The 16475-nt window shown below is 38.7% G+C and overlaps 1 protein-coding gene across 24 annotated transcripts in view; it reads left to right on the top strand.

Moving 5' to 3' along the window:
- The window catches only part of MAGI1 (membrane associated guanylate kinase, WW and PDZ domain containing 1), a 589008-nt gene that overhangs the window by 448890 nt on the left and 123643 nt on the right, over window positions 1-16475 (top strand). For all 24 annotated transcript variants that reach the window (XM_073230855.1, XM_073230854.1, XM_073230852.1 and 21 more), the window contains one exon: window positions 15878-15997. In XM_073230855.1, coding sequence (XP_073086956.1) covers window positions 15878-15997 — 120 coding nt within the window. The remainder of the gene's footprint in view (window positions 1-15877; window positions 15998-16475) is intronic.

Genomic DNA, 16475 nt, shown 5'->3' with positions numbered 1-16475 from the left:
GGCAGTAATCTGTCCTTTCCAATCCTTAATTGCCTTATTTGAGGAGTGGGGATATTAATACTATTGGTTATGATGAAGCTTCAGGGGAAAAAAAGAGTATAAAGTATGTGCATGGTGCCTGACATATGTTAGGTGCCTAGTATTTGGTTGTGGTACTCATCATAGTACACCTGTATTATTAATTCAGCACCTGCCATTATTGATGCTGCTTCCTTTTCTCATCCTCTTCTTCCTCCTCATTACCACTACTACTTATTATAGTTGTTTAATGACCGAGGGCTAGAAACCTAGGACAAGAAGTTGCTTTTGACAAACTTTGGAAAGTTTGTGATTCCGATCCCTCGGCCCTACATGGAGATTTCTGACTTGTGCATCAGGCTGCTTTCTCCAAAAACTTGTGTCATGTTTCCTCACTCTGTTTCTTTTCAGCATTTGTGTCACTGCAAGCATGTGAGTGGCAGGTGCGCTAATATGCTCATGAAAAACAGCAGCATGTTGTCCTTGTGAAGTATTAGCGTAAGGTCATTGGGTGCTGATTGTAAGGAAGGCTGCAGTCGTTAGTGACAATTCTGATGGTTGAGAATTTATGTGAAGATTCAGATCTTAATCCTTGGACCTGGAGTGGTCAGCAGTGACTTCAGGTCCTTATTTATTGATAGTGTTCATTTCTGGACAGTGGGGATGCTTGCTTTTTTGGCACTCTTTCATGGGCTCTGAATTTTCTACAGCATGTACTTTTTATATCTGAAGAGAGCAGTAAGAGATTAAAGGTTACTGCTAATTTCAAAGCCAGCCTCTCCTACCCAAAATTTGATCAGGCCCAAATTTATGAATTTTGTGTTTTCCATTTCCATTTACATTGGTATAAATGTCATTAATCAACAGTAGCTCATGTTCATTTGAAAGGCTAAAAACCACTCTTTCTTCTTAAGGTTCTCATTTCCTGTCTTACCTATATTGAACAAAGGTTTTGTTGCCTCAAATTTTGTAAAGTTGCTAACTTTTCAAATGAATAGATTTAATCTCTTACTCTTTTCAGATGTGACCTGCAGCATGTTGAGGGTAGAGGAAGCTTTCTGGATTTCCTTGCTGCCTCACTTAAATACCCCTTTTAACCTTCTAAAATTTTTTGGCTTTGTTTTGACAAGCCAAGCCTGTGGAAGCCCACAATGATAGCTTTTGGATTAATTAGAGACTTGGACTTTTTGTCCCTTCCAGGCAAAAATGTGGGTTTCCTAGCAGATGAGAGTGTGTCTGCTGGGTAAAAAGGTTAAGGGGCAGGTATGTGGTGAAAACTTGTAAGAGCTCCAAGATTGTGTCTCACCTCACCAGGTCCTCACCTGTTGACGGGAAGATAATGACAGTCACACCCTGAGGAAATAAAAATTGCCTCTACCCTCTTTACGCCCTTGATCAGCAGGTGCTGTTGACAGGGATGACAAATCAGATAAACCTAGGAGTGAGAACCAGTAAGCATTCTGTGATACAACATTTAATTCATATGTGCAAAATAAAACAAAACGAATAAAACCGCTCCATGTTTTCTAAGCATGGATGGCTCGTACATCATAACTAAGATGCCATTATCTTTTAATGACTTGATTTAAAAATTTCTAATGAAGAATCATTGATTGGATCCTTGATTCAATTTCATCTGTACTCACATTAGGTCCAGTGTGTTTAGATGGCAAGGGTGTTATTTGCATTCTTGGGTTAATGAGAATCCTGTAGGCTTAAAATGATGTAGTCCTCTTAGAAGGCAACACTCACTCACCTGACATCCCTGAAATAAGACTTATTTAAAAAGGGCCAATTGCTATTAGAAAGCATAGAACAATTTATTTCTATGTAATTTATTGTTCCTCAGTAACTTACAATACAAATTTCTACTTGATCTTACTTTTAAAAAAACCTGGCCATTCATTTTCTAATAATACCTTAGATACCTCATGTAGTATTCTAATTTAATAATCTTGTAACAATCAGTGTGGGTACATTCTGGATTTTCAGTTTATCACATCAGTATACTGTGTGATTCTGTTCATCCTGCATTTGCCAAGCAAATGTTTAGAAGTATTAATAATTGTTTTCTTTTTAATTTCATCTCTAAAAGGTAGCTAATTTGCTCAACAGTTAGAGTGAAAAATAATTTATCTGACTCATCTATCTAGAAAGTGGAGTCTGTAATATAACATGAACCAGAGTTGTAGCAAGAGAGCTACCTAATGTGGGAATATAATTGCTCATTGAGAAATGAACTAATCCAAATGAGGGCAATAACAGTTACTCATCTCGGGTCTAGATCATTTTGCAGTTGCTCCAAGACTATATATTTTTTGGCTTATGACTTATAGTTACAGAGATAATTAGCAAGCATTAGATAAGTAATGGATGGTCCCTGGTTGAGGGGGAAGTCGAGGCCATAATTCAGTTTTCTGGGAAATAGCTGATGCCATGATTTATAGGGGGAAAAACTTAAGTGCTTTTTTGAACAGTGGAGTCCCAGGAGTAAATTTAGCTCCCTTTTTTAAATGATGTTTACATGTTCATGTTTCTCAGTCTTTGCTATAAGACACTGTTTGAATGCAAGAGTTTTGGGTGCCAACAGAGCCTTTTCAAGGTGAATGCTGATATTAAAAAAAAAAGAGAGAAAAAAAACATATGTTAAAACACAGAAATATCTAGTTTTTATGCTCTTCTCTTGTTAGCTCTTTAAAACTGTGCTGTAATACAGTCCTAGAAATTTTACTGTTCCCACTGTATCTTCTTTTATACTGTAAAGGATATGTTCATATATGTTTCAGTAAAGACACATGTAGGTGGTGCAGTATAACTTAATGTGCCCAATTCCTCATTATTCTTTTAGCATATTATATATATCATATGCCACATTACACAATATTCCCTTTGTTCACTTTGCCATGTATATATACTTGATAAGATTTGAAATAAAAAGTACATGGCGATGCCTGGTTTGTATACTTGAGGAAGTTTCAAGAACTACCATACGTAGGTCAACTGAGAACCAATGCATTTATTAATATCTTTATAATAAATTGATAACTAACAAATTAACAATAAATTAACATTTAAAAGCATTTATTTATTATATAAACATTTAAACATTATATTATATATAACATTATTTTAATATATAAACATGAGTTATGTAAACATTTATTAACAATAAATTAACATCTGTATAATAAATTAACTAAAAATTAACAATAAATTAACATTTATTAAAATATTTTTTTCTTATACCACCTTGAATTGCTTTTATAATCACTGTGTCTTGGTACTAGATCAAAACTGATACCTCTCCTTTATACCCAGTCATATCATATTTGTTCAATCCTCCAATTAAAAAATATCATATGAAGAATAACATGATAATGTGGAATTAGGGTACATGTAGGTCCTCAAATTTAGACATTATACTCCAATAGACATTTTTGTATAGATAGATATGCTAGTGCTTAATGACAAGTGATTAACTAAAATTACAGTATTTATAGAATGTGTTGACCTTGTGATTTCTTATCAATATAGATAATCCAAAGAGTTGTGGTTGGGTATACAGGTGAATGGCTTGGGGAAAAAATGGTGATGAAGGATGGAACATTTTGTGAATGCTGGGGAAAAAGTGCTCCTCTTGGGAGAACTGAATTAGCATTATGTACAGAAAACCTGCGTTCTGTGTTCACAGTGTAGTAAACGATCAATAGCAAGGCTCTTTTCTCTCCTTCACAACTGTTCACCTTTAAAAGCAGAGTGTGTGGTATTGGTGGCAGTAATGATAACGATGCTTTTGTTGTTATGGCCAGTGTTTATTAAATGAATATTGTGAACAGGCTGAGCATCATATATATATTTATGTATATATGTAATCCATATACAATCCTAACACATCCTTATGAGGCAGGCATTATTATTAACATTATTCTCATTTTAGAGGAGAAGAAACCAAGACCCAATGTTTAATATGGCTCTAGTTGCATAGTTTGTAAATATCAGCTCTGGAATTGAACTTAACAATTATGATGTTAGACTTTATAGCAATTTCTCTATTACTTCCATTCTGGGAGAACTTGAGACCCCTGAAATGTTTAGAAAGATGACATTATATGGTCAGTAGTTTCTGATCTCACACTTGTTCTTGGTTCATGTATGGGGAGGACTAAAGGAAGCAGTTTAAATTATTGAACAATGAATTATACCATTTACATATTATTCATGAAAATGTAACAACTCCTCTACTACATTGTATTATCCTTGAGGATAGAGCCTATTTTCAGCTTATCTCTGTATCTCTCTAGTATATCTTTTTACATATCTTTATTGATAAAGCTGTTTCATAGAATTCATCCCCTAAAGTGTACATTCCTAGAACTGTGCAACAATTGCAACTATTTAATTTTAAAACATTCTTATTACCTCTAAGAGGAATCATGTACCCATTAGCAGTCACTCTTGGTGTTTTTCTTTTCTTAACTAAAGAAAGACAACTGCTAAACATTAGAAATATTCAGCTTTGGGCTTGCAAAGTCACTTAACTTGTTGAAATTTAATATTCATAATTAATTACAGCTTTTCACCAAAATAATCATTTTCTTTCACATGCTTTTGAACTTATCTTGATGAAATCATTGAAATTATTTCATTCCATTTTACACAATCAATTGCTGTCATTAATTCAGACAAAGTAAAATATATTACCTGCCATAATGGACACAGTCTATTTCATGCAATCCCCTTTTATCATAGACAGCCTTTAGTACTAGGATATGGTTCGTCCATTTCCAGAATTCTTTTCTGAACTAAAATGCCTCAAGATAATTCTCAAAAGTTGATTTTTGGTAAGTGTGTATCTAGTGTTGGAGATTCTTATCCTTTATTTCCTGAATGCTGTATGTTTGAAATGAATCAATGACAGCTTGTGAATTTTCGCTTTCCTGTTTTTAATGAATGCAGAGTTTGCATGAGTTTATATGTGCCAGAGTTCCTTCCCCCGCATAAAAGAGGAAGAATGGATAATATTCAAGTTCAGGTTATTACTTGACTTTCTTATTCAATGGATTCTTGCTTAGTTCACCTCATTTTTCTGGTTAAGAGACAGTAAGACATGGTTCCTGAGGGCTTGGGTTTTGGGTTTAGGAAGTGGTGGGGGCAGGACATTCTTTCCCACGGCCAGCTCCGTCAGCACGCCTTACCTCTTTTTGATGAAGACAGGTTACCTATTCTCCTTCAGGTAGAGAGCTGTACACACTCAGCTGTCCCCTCCTTCTGCCAGTTTGTCCCCTGACCCCAGTATCTTCTTTGTATACAGGAACTTTAACTGCTTAGTGGCAGTAAAATCCTGTGTTCAAGTCCGGGCTTTGTCGTTTACCAGCTGTGTAATTTTTGCAAGCCACCTAATCTCTTTGTGCACAGTTTCTCATCTTTGAAATGGGATAATAATAGTGCCTGCTTTAGGATGTTGTTATAAGGATTAAATGAGATAATGCATATAAAGCATAAATGTTGGCCTAAATACGGATTTTTATTGTGAACAAAAATTTTAAATGCCTTAAATTTGCCAAGCACTTTGAATCCTTGCACAGCAATTGCTTTGTTATCTCATAATCATTCTGTGATATAGTTAGGGCAATGATTACCGTATTTTACAGGTAAGGACATTAAGTGCATAAAAAAGGACCTGTCCAAAGTCAAAGACATAATGAATTCAGCAGTAGAGGTGGGACTAGAACCTGATTCTTCTTCCACCAGTTCTTTCCTTTTGAGTTACTGCCTGTGTTTATTATTGAGAGCCAGTTGCCAAAGGTTTCCACAGGCAAATGTATGCCCTCTTTTTTTTGGTATAGTAACATAATTCCAACTCAGCAGTCTGGAGGCCCCACGTTCATCCTTGGCATTGTGTGGATCTCCTTGAAAGGTAACCTGTTGAAACCTTTTCTAATAACAAAGGACCACTAGCCTCCAACAGAAGGGTGTATTGGCAATTCGGACAGCTCCTGTTGAACTCCCTTCTGCTTGGTGGTTCACTTGGAAGGGGAGCTCACACATTCTTTTTTCCACTTTATCCAAAATCACAGTTGTATAGCATAAAGCTCAAAGAAAGACCATGAATATCAGATCAGACACATCCTTATCTCTGATATCTAGGCCACTTTTCCAAATCATCATCACAGTGGAATAAATGCCAGGTCCTTACTTATTTCAAGTGTTTTAGGTGTGATTCTCTAATGAGATCCCTGTGCCTCCAACACACAGTGTTCCTACACACAAGATGGAACCTGAGAGGGTTCTGATCCAAACATGTGGGTTGTAGCTGGCATGAAATAATTGTCTCTATACTCCTGCTGGTGAGCAGCTTGGCAATATCCCATTCACGACGTAAGTGCTGAGGATTCTGTGTTCTCATCCAGGATAGAAAGATGGGGGAGCTGTTTCTGAGCTTTGTTAGGATGGCTGGGAGGTTTAGAGAGAGGAAATGCCCAGTCAATCAAAATGGTACTTCTCAAAAGGAAGAATTTGCTCTGACTTGTGTATTAGGGTTCTGCAGAGAATTGGAACCCAAAGGATATAGATGTTGTGTGTGGAGAGAGAGACTGAATATAGAAATTGGCTCACACAATTAGGGAGGACCTACAGTCTGCTCTCTGCACACTGACAACCCAGGAGAGCTGGTGGTGTAATTCAGTCAGAGTCCCTAAAGTTCTGAGAATCAGGGAAGCCAATGGTCCAAGTCCTGGGCTGAGTCTGAAAGTCTGAAGCAGGAGAAGGTATCTCAGCTCAAGCAGAGGGAAAATTTGCTTCTCCTCAGCCGTCTTGTTCCCTTTCGTCTCCTAACAGATATGGTAATGCCCACCCACACTGAAGAGGATGATCTTCACTGTCTACTTCTTGCTAATCTTTAAGAAACATACCCAGAAATAATGTTTTACCAGGTGACCGGGCAGTTTCAGCCCAGTCAGGTTGACCCATAAAATCGACCATCATGCCCCATGGTACCTTCCTTGTAGGGCTTCCATGTGAGGTGGAAAGGTGAGTGGCGCTTTGTAGACCACGACAGTTCAACATTAAATTATGCATCAGCAGCTTCCCAGCTTTGTTTCTAGCCCACCCTCGGATCAGCTTGCCTGTCTTTATTTTTATTTGTAATGTTCTGTAGGGATGATACTAGTCAAGTCCCTTTTAATTGTTTTCCGATTTAAAATGAAGCATGGGTTGTGATTAGATGCAGGCTCTTTGAAGACAAGGGCCTGACCTCAGCTTTGTTCTGCTGAACACTGTCCGTCTCCTTTCCATGACCCCAAGACCACCTTGTCCAGCTGTCCCCTTGTCATATTAGAATTACTTTCCAGTCTTTAACACACCCTTCTCTCTCTCACCCCTGGATCTTCTCGAGTTTAGGTCCCTTGATAGGAGCACCCAGATCTGTCTCTAGATTCTCCTTCAGATCACATATTGTCCCTTATTGTGATCACTTGGCTTTTATCTTCCCCATAAATTTCAAGCATTTTCAGAGTATGGTCTACATCTGTCTTGCTCACCGCCATCACGAGGCATAGTATCTGGCATGTCTGTGGTAGGCCTTTCAGAAATAATTGTTGGAACAGAAAAGTGGCAAGCATGTGTTCACAAGTGCTGGTTGAAGGAATAATGTCACAGACCTCTACACTCAGCCAGATATCCAGGAGACTGTCATCTGTGAAGTACAGAGCAGTTCCCGGGCACATCATAAGTGCTCAGTAAATGGTGGTTGTTAATAATTTTGTTCTATGTTCCTTAATCAGGAGATACTCTCAGCAGTCATAAATTATGGCCTAGCCTTGTGCTTGTTTATTTCCATTTTGTCTGTCCCACAGTTGCAGAAAATCAGCTTTAATCTCCTGTCCCCAGGAATGTAGTTGGAAAGGACCCAAGGAAGAGGCAGGGTGAGCTTGTTTTAAATATGTGCTCATTCTCCATCTTCAGTTCTCAGATCTCTGTGTGTACTTCAAGTTAACTATCAAGATTGGTGATATTAAAAAAAAAAAAGCTTGGTGAAAGTAAGTGCTTTTCATTTAGAAAATGCAGGATGAGGTCATGCCATACACATTTGAGTGGCTCCGCATTTTTGCCTGCTGCCGAGTTTAAGGCAGCACAGAATGGTCACTAGTGTCTCAGTCTATAAAACACTTAAAGCAGTGGTCAGTATTTGTGGATATATTGTTTCCAAATCTCTGTTTTGGGCGTAAGGAGATTTACATCCTTCTTGCGGTTGGTCTGTGTCTCTCAGAAAAAGGCACCTACTCATAAGGAAAATGTTTGCAATGGCTCATGGAATGAAAATTTTATTTCTGGGATGGACAAAAGAGGTCAAAATCATTCCTGAATCAGAGCCAAGGCGTCAGGACTTTTCCTACAGGTCGCATACATAAAGACTGCTTAGCTGTAGGATGTACGTTCCCGATGTTTCTACTTTGAAACAGGACTGAAACAGCAAACAGGCAGGTAAACTCCTAGCCAAAATAAAAAGGTTGCGTGAACAGAAGGCCCAGAATCCAAAGAATGATGCAAGTTTGACTTTGATGGTATTTTCCATGAATAGAAAATAATATTTAATGTTATCTAAATCATAAGCATAGAGATTTTTCTCTGTGAGCCTATCTCCAAGACTGTTGTTGAGATTCACATCCCTGTTTCCAAGTCATTCAACTCAGTCATCTACTTGTTTGTTTTGGATTCTTCCTACAAGCTGGAGACTGATGGGACCTACATAGGCATTTATTTCCATTTAATTTTTGTGTGTGTGTCTTTTAAGTTTTTATGTGTTTAGTTTTATTATTTCTATCTTCACCTGTAGGTGAGAAAACTGAGACCTAGAGAGATTCAGCAAGCTAACTTTTTAGAATAAGGTGGTGAGCTTGGACTTTCAAACAAGGTTTTTTGACTTTGAAACTCAAGTCCCTAACCTCTGTCTTGGTGTTTTCCCAGGTGTTAGAGGCCTGATTCTGGCAAGTCTCAAAAATAGTTTGAAGATGATATGAAGGGATTTTTAAGCAGTGTTTTGGGTGTTACTTGAATATTTAATCCAGTAGTGGTTTTGTTAAGGAGAAAGTCTCAGTTTTCTGCTAATAGGTCTCTAAGACCTTTCTAATGTTTGTTATTCTCCGCTTTATAATAAGAATGCAGACCTCAAGCTCAGAGCCTTAGATTCTAGATAAAAATGAAATGGCTTTATTTTTATTGCATTTATTTTTAGTTAATCTTTAGGGCAGGATGAAACTGATTCTTCATTTGAGGTAATGGTAAATGTTTCCTTTAAAAAAAATTATAAGCAATGAAATCCATGCTTTGTGGTATTCAGTTCTATAGTTTTGAGAAAGGCATAGCTGTCCACCCACCACCACAATTAGGATATAGAACAGCTCTCTGCCTCTCTTCTCTCCATTGCCCTGTTCTGTCCCTTTGTACCTAACTCTACCCCACACACCTGGCAACCACTGGGTTATTCTGCATCCCTGTGGCAGGTTTGCTTTTTATAGAGCATCATGTCACTGGAGTCATACAGCATAAGGCCTTTGAATCTGACTTTTCTTTGATTTGGCACAGTGGATTTGAGACACACCATGTTATTGTGTACATGTATAGTTTGGCCGAATAGTGTTTATTGTACAGATGTACCACAGTTTATCAATTCACTGGTTGAACGACATTGGGGTTGTTTTCCAGTTCTGGGCGATTATGCGTAAAGCTGTTACAAACATTTGTATATAGGTCTTTGTGTGAACCTAAACTTACATTCATTTGGGTTAAATAGCTAGCTAGGTGTGATTGTTGGGTCCTCTGGTAAATTTATGTTTTAACTTTTTAACAAACAACCAAAACCCTTCTCCCATTAGCTGTACCATTTTGCATTATCCTTAGCAATAATATATGAGAATTCCGGGTGCTCTGGGTTTTTGCCAGCATCTGGTACTGTAATATTTTTCAAAGCTATTCTAAAAGATGTGTAACAGTTAAGCATTTCCTTTTTATGTGAATATATTTTAGTTTTTTCAAAAAGCAGTTTGTTTTGAAGGGGGAAATATTGAGTAAGTAGAACTGCTGGTCCTGAGATAATGGCAGAGATTATGTGAGTGGTAGGTAACTGAGTGAATTTGTAGGAACAACACCATGTTCAGCTATGCTCCATCTCCATCACCTAAAAAATGAACAAAAATGAACAGCATGAGTCTGTCCTGGTTAGTAACCAATTTCAAGCAGTGTAAACAATTGTTTTATTACAGAAAACGGTGATCTTTCCTTAACATTGAGGTAGCTGAGGTTACTATAATTTTTTTGAAGTCTTGTTAGATTTTGATAAGCAGGATCCAAATTAATTTCACAGCAGGTGATATCATTGTGTATTAACAATTTAATCTTAGTAGGGTAATGATCCTTCTATTAGCAATCTCCTTGAGACTTTTTGGGGCGGGTGCCTAGTGATGTCTTGATTCGAGTAAATGAGCTCCATATCTTCCTTTCTGTAGCTGTGGCTTGTGGAGTTTGATAAGGAAGGTCACTTTCTGATTTCCTTAGCAAGGGTCACTCAAGCCAGGTACACTCAAAGTTGATGGACCATTAAATGTGCATAAGAAGTAAGTGGCCACTCAAGCTTTAAGAGGTGAACTTTTGGGGTCATTGCTAATTCATACTGAGCTGACTGAGTAGGGCATAGCTCAAATTAAGTTATCTGGTAGCAGAAAGTGGTTGATAGTATTCACTACTCTGGTGAAATCTTCTAGGTATTGAAACAGCTAGAAAGGACTCCAGGTGACAAACAGGTTGAGGTTTAGAAAACAGAAACATACCACCTTCTTCTCAACTTTTTTGTAGCATATCCCTGTAGCTAAAGGCACATGTTGTTGACCTTGACGCTGCTTTCCATGAGATTGGGAAACCTTGGAACATACTGTTTGATTGAGTTAGAAGTTGTATTGTTTTGCACATTTATGCGAGGACTAAATTAACATGAAGGTAATTGAGTAGCATGCCTAAGAATCAGGTCTTTCAAGATTGCCTTAATAATTATTTTATCCAATTTATAAAATGCCAAAACGGTTCTGTGCCCATTGATACAAGTCAGAGTCTGAGGGGTATTTAAAGAAACAATCATTTCATCTTTTCTGATATCTGATCTACTCTTTTGAGATTAGCATTGTCCGGGTTCAGTGTTGTTCCATTGATCTACTATTTATGAACTCCTAGACATAGAGCATCCTCAGGACTTCCTTTGCTACTTTTCCATAAAAATACAACGATTATTTTATGTATTATTCTGTAACTTGTTTGTGTCACTCATTTGTACTCAGTCATTCTTTTGGGTAACTGCATGTGAATCTAACTATTCTTTACGTAGTGAAAACAGTCCTGAGGGTGAATCTACCGTTTTTCATTCAGTCATCCCCACATTCACAGGCACTCCATTTTTTTTGTTTGTTTTGATCTCTTTGTTTTTGTTTCTGCTACAAACCATGCTGCCACAAATATCTACGGAGATTTTTTTCTAAGAGACCAAAGCCAGTAGGAACCAAACCAAAGTACAAAACAGAGTTGGACTTAGATTGTTTTTCAAAGCATTTAAAAGTTTTTAAAAATGAAGATTTTCCTGTTTGAGTGTAAGATGTCTGCTGTTCCAGTGGTTCATGGTATTATTCTGAGAGCTACAAGCACTTTGGGGTTGTGGTACTGACCATAACACCATGCAGGTAACTCATAACCTCAGTTTATAGTTGCGCTGGCCAATCAGGATGCCACTAGCCATATATGGCTATTTACATTTAAAGTAATTAAAGTTAGATAAAACAGTAAATACAGTTTCTCAGGCACACTAGCCACTTTCTAGTAGCTGCGTATGGCTAGTGGCTACCATGTTAGCACAGATATTTTCATCATGGCACAAAGTCCTGTTGGACGATGATGATTTAGAATGATGGGCACTCAAGCCAGACTGTCTCCATTCGCGTCATAGCTCTGCCTGGCTTGCTTATTACGTTATCTTGGGCTGTTGCTTTACATCTGACTCATCAGTAAAATGAGTATAATAACAATCCTTACTTCTATGTCTCTTCTGGAGGTTAAATACAATAGTGTTGATTAAATGCTCAACACCTGGCCTGGGATATAAGTATTCACCCAGTAAAGCAAAACTATTATTCCTTTGCTGCTGTTTGATCATTCATCTGCTCGCTCGCTCTCCTATTTCTTTTTGAAGGCGAGGAGGTGGGCGCTGTGTTTATTTGTTTAAAGCCAATAACCTCAAGATATTGTTGGCTCATTTTCTAGCTAGACAAGCAGAAGGCAGTGTTTTAGGCTGTAGAAAACCCCAGTTTGTCAGTCTGGTGATTTTTTTTTTTTTTTTTTTTTTTTTACTATGCTGTCCCTGACATGATAGAATTTGTTTTACTTCTCTTCTGCCAGGAAGTAACCCTTCTGGCTTTGTTAGAAGCATGGTTTGTAATAATTGTACCCACCCCAGATGGCTCCTGAAAACCCTTTGAAATGCCATCTGCCAGGCGTGTGTCCAGCCGGCAGCCTGTCATTCTGGTAGAAGAAAAGAGGAGGCGGGGTCCCCTCCCTGGCCCTTTTCTCCCTGGTGTCACTGAATGGAGCCTGGTCACGTTGGCGGGCTGCTCAGAGGAAAACTGGGAGTAAACCTCCTGCTAGCCTGCAGAGTAGAAAGGTTTTGTCTGGGTAATAAACCCTGAAGGTTTTATGGGTGGAGACTTAACCACCCCGCCTACCTCCTTCCCCCGCAGCTCTGAGACCATCTAAGCTTATTTATTTACACGGGGAAAATGGGATCTGCTAGTTACATTTTTCCTTTAAAATGTAGCATTTTTGAAGTTCTCCATTATTTTGAAATCCTTTCAGGAAATTAACCGTCAGGGGTGGTTGTTGTCTTTAAAGTAAATCTGACAAATTGGTTCTGAAAACACGGTTGAAAGAAAGGGCAAAAAATCAGATGGCTAGAGGAGGGAAAAAAAAAAAACCCGCCAATAACATTTTCTGGTTATGGAAGATTTAAAAAACCCAGCAAGTCTTCTGTTTGGTTTTATTTATCCTCATATCTTTTGCGGGGAGAGAGAGGTGAAGGGATTAAGTTAATGGAATTTTGGTTTGGAGGCTGAGTATGAACGTTTCTGTGCAGAACACATTTAGGACGGAGCCTTCCACGGAAAACTTCAAAGCAATTCTGCTCTTGCCCTGCACGGGCATTTCCCAGCATGATGTTGGCTGTGTGTGTTTTCCAGGTAGCCGGCTGAGCAGCTTTTTCACTTGTCTCAGGACAGCACACCCTCTTCCCTGCTCCTGCCTTGCTGGCTGCTGCCTTTTAGACTCCTTGGAGGACCTGATTCTTATTCGCAGTTTCTGAAAGTTACCAGTCATCATGTTCTACCCAAACTTCTGGCTTCTTTTTCTATACTCTCTCCCTAGATTTCTACTCTCTTTCTGTCTCTTGCCTTCAGACACCTGTGGTTTACTGATCATTCCCAAGCTTATGTCTGATCTTTAGACTTTATAGTCAACCGTTCACAGCTCTCTCCACCTAGGTGTCTTAGGCATCTCAAACTTGCCATGTGCAAAAGTGAACTCTTCATTTTATTGCCCCCCTGAAAACCATTTACCCTGTCTTCTTGGTCTCTGTAAATGACACTCCCCATCTGCATGGGTCAAAGACAAAGATGTCAGTCTTTATTCTCCTGGTTTTTTTCTTTACACCCTATATCCGCTACCATCAGCAACTTCTGTCTCCAAAATATGGACCTAGCACGGTCTGGTGAGTTGGTGTACTTTTAATACGTGTACCCTGGGGACTACACTATGGCTACTTAAAATATTAGCCATTCATGATGTAAAATCTACCTGCTTCTTTCTACCTCCATCCCTCTACTCTTGTTGGAGAGACGGTTTCCTCTCACCTGGACACTGTCATAGCCGCCTAACTGGCCCCCGTGCTTCTGTTCGTGCCCATCTCCCCTTAGTAGTCGGCCCACAGCCTGTTCTCTGTAAAGGTCAAAGACCTTTTGAAAAAATCGTGGTACCACCCTGTACAAAACCCTCTAGTGGCTTATCAGCATCCTTATTATCAAATATGAAGTGTTCTCTGTGGCCTCTATACTCCGGCTCCTTGCTTTCGTTTCTAACCTCTTTCCATTGCTCTGCCACAATTTCTTTGGCTTTTCCCCTTATCTGGGACATTTTCCCTTCGTCTTTGTATGGCTCTCAACTTAGATGGACAGCCAGGCTCTCCCTAATCATTCATCTAATCATCCTGCTCTCTACCTTGCTTCCTTGCTCCAAGACACTTCCAAACCCTTTATGTTGCTCTGAGACAGTTTCACCTGTTTTCCTACAGAAGAATTATTTCCACTTGACAGTATATGCTGTATTCATATACATATTTACTTTCTGTGTTACCCAGTAAAATATCAAAAACAAGGCCTTCTCTTGTTTACCATTGTTTCCCCAGTGCCTAAATTGTATTGTATTCCTCAGTGCCTGGTGTGTATTTGGGCCTCAGTAAATATTTATTGAAAAATGAAATATATTGTGACATGTGCAATGATATGTGTATCATTTGAACTATAACATTCTACCAATTCATTTCAGTCTAACAATAACATAGACTATAATATGTGCTAGCAGTTATTGAGGTAAGCCTTCTAAAAGGTTTATCCCTTTCAGTACACACAACAGACATATAATGTGGGTAGTTATTATCCCTGCTGTGCAGATGAGGAAACTAAGAAATAACAGAAGCTAAGGAACATGCTCAAGACCACATGTTGGGGAGCCTAATCATGAGCCCATCGTTCCCACTCTAGACACCAGCTTGTCAACCGTGTAAGGTATTCTTAATGTTTCTGGAGGACCTACTATGTGTCTGACACTGAGATATAAAATTTTAAAGTTGGGGACTACCTCAAAGGACTTGTCATCATCTGTCACAGGAACTAGAAATGGGGACAACTTGTGAAACAGTGTAAGAGTAGACTGACTTCTGGATATACACAAACAGGCTTCTTTACCTTCCACATTACTTCCATACTTTTGGTAGAGACTATGCTAAAACGATAGGTCTACAACCCAGTACCTGAGCTGGGTGGTTTAAATACTTTAGGAGCCCTATGCTTTTTCATAAGAAGAATTGTTATTTTGTTAGTTATTGAGAGCATGACAAGATTAATTCAGGGGGAGAATTTCTAGCAAATGCAGTATCCCACCTCTCCAGTCAGAATTTACGGGTGGCCTCTTCACCAAACATATTAATTACATGGAGAGCAGCAGCATTTTAATCCCTGGGAGATATCCAACCACAGATCTCGGGCAGTTGCATTTCTGTAGGGATGTGTTTATGCAGTGGGTGTCATTTTCTTCAAAGGGCTTATTACATTGGAACTTGCCGGATGGCCTGAGGAACACAAGAATTTCGAGGCCTGTGATAAAAATAAAAACCCCTTAGGCTCCGAGATTAAGGTGGATTACTTTTTAGTATTTACTGGAGTCCTAAAAGCTGCTGGTGGTGAATGTTGTCTATGTAAAATCCAGCTCACCTTTTTCATTTCAGTGCATTTTCAAAAATGATAAAATTCTCTCTGGGTTCATTCATTGTACGTGGCTTTCTCTTTGTCCAATTTGAGATTCCCAGGTATCGGAAGGTGGACGTGTGGATGCCATTCTGCTGGAAGGAAGCTGCCTTTCCCAGGCTCCTGTCTCGGCAGATTAGGTCTGTGCTCTTAGGTGCTCCAGCTGACTGAACAGGTTATTTTAATTACACCTGGATGCAGAGCTTCCTGTTTTAGTTGACTGATGGTTTCTTGCGCATCTGTTTTGTGTGCTGCAGGCACAACCCGATCTCCAAGAGAAGGAGAGGTGCCTGGTGTGGACTATACCTTTCTGACTGTGGAAGAGTTCCTGGACCTTGAGCACACTGGGACCCTTCTGGAAGTCGGCACCTATGAAGGTGAGCTTACCTGTACAGTGGCAGTGAGGGTGCCTCCCTAGTGGGCACTTCAGAGGACCCAGAGCCATCCAGGCAAAAAAATGTTTCGTGGACGAGTGAAGTCTAAACAGCTAAAAGGAGTTTGCAGTTCACCTTAATATGAATTATAAAATAAAATATATGGAATAAGGCTTTGTGGAGCTCTTTAAAAATAGTTGTTGTTTTCTCTTTTATTAATTTAAATAGGTTTTGTTTTTTAATATGGCCATATATGTTATTAGAAAGAAGAGGAAAAAGAATATGTTCGGTCACAAAATGTGACCTTCTAGATAGTATTGTTTTAATCCTGAAGAAATGGAATGCCATCTTTACCACTACTTGACTTGTAATGTATTTTTTTGAGCAGGTAACACAATTATGTGGTTCAGAAAACAAAGTATTTTGGAAATATCCAGTAAGTAATCTGTCTACACCTGCCTGAATTCCAATTCTCCTTTCC

Source organism: Manis javanica, chromosome 3, assembly GCF_040802235.1.
Source record: "Manis javanica isolate MJ-LG chromosome 3, MJ_LKY, whole genome shotgun sequence".
Taxonomy (NCBI): domain Eukaryota; kingdom Metazoa; phylum Chordata; class Mammalia; order Pholidota; family Manidae; genus Manis; species Manis javanica.
The sequence above is the reverse complement of the archived record's forward strand: the minus strand, read 5'-3'. Positions and strand labels throughout refer to the sequence as shown.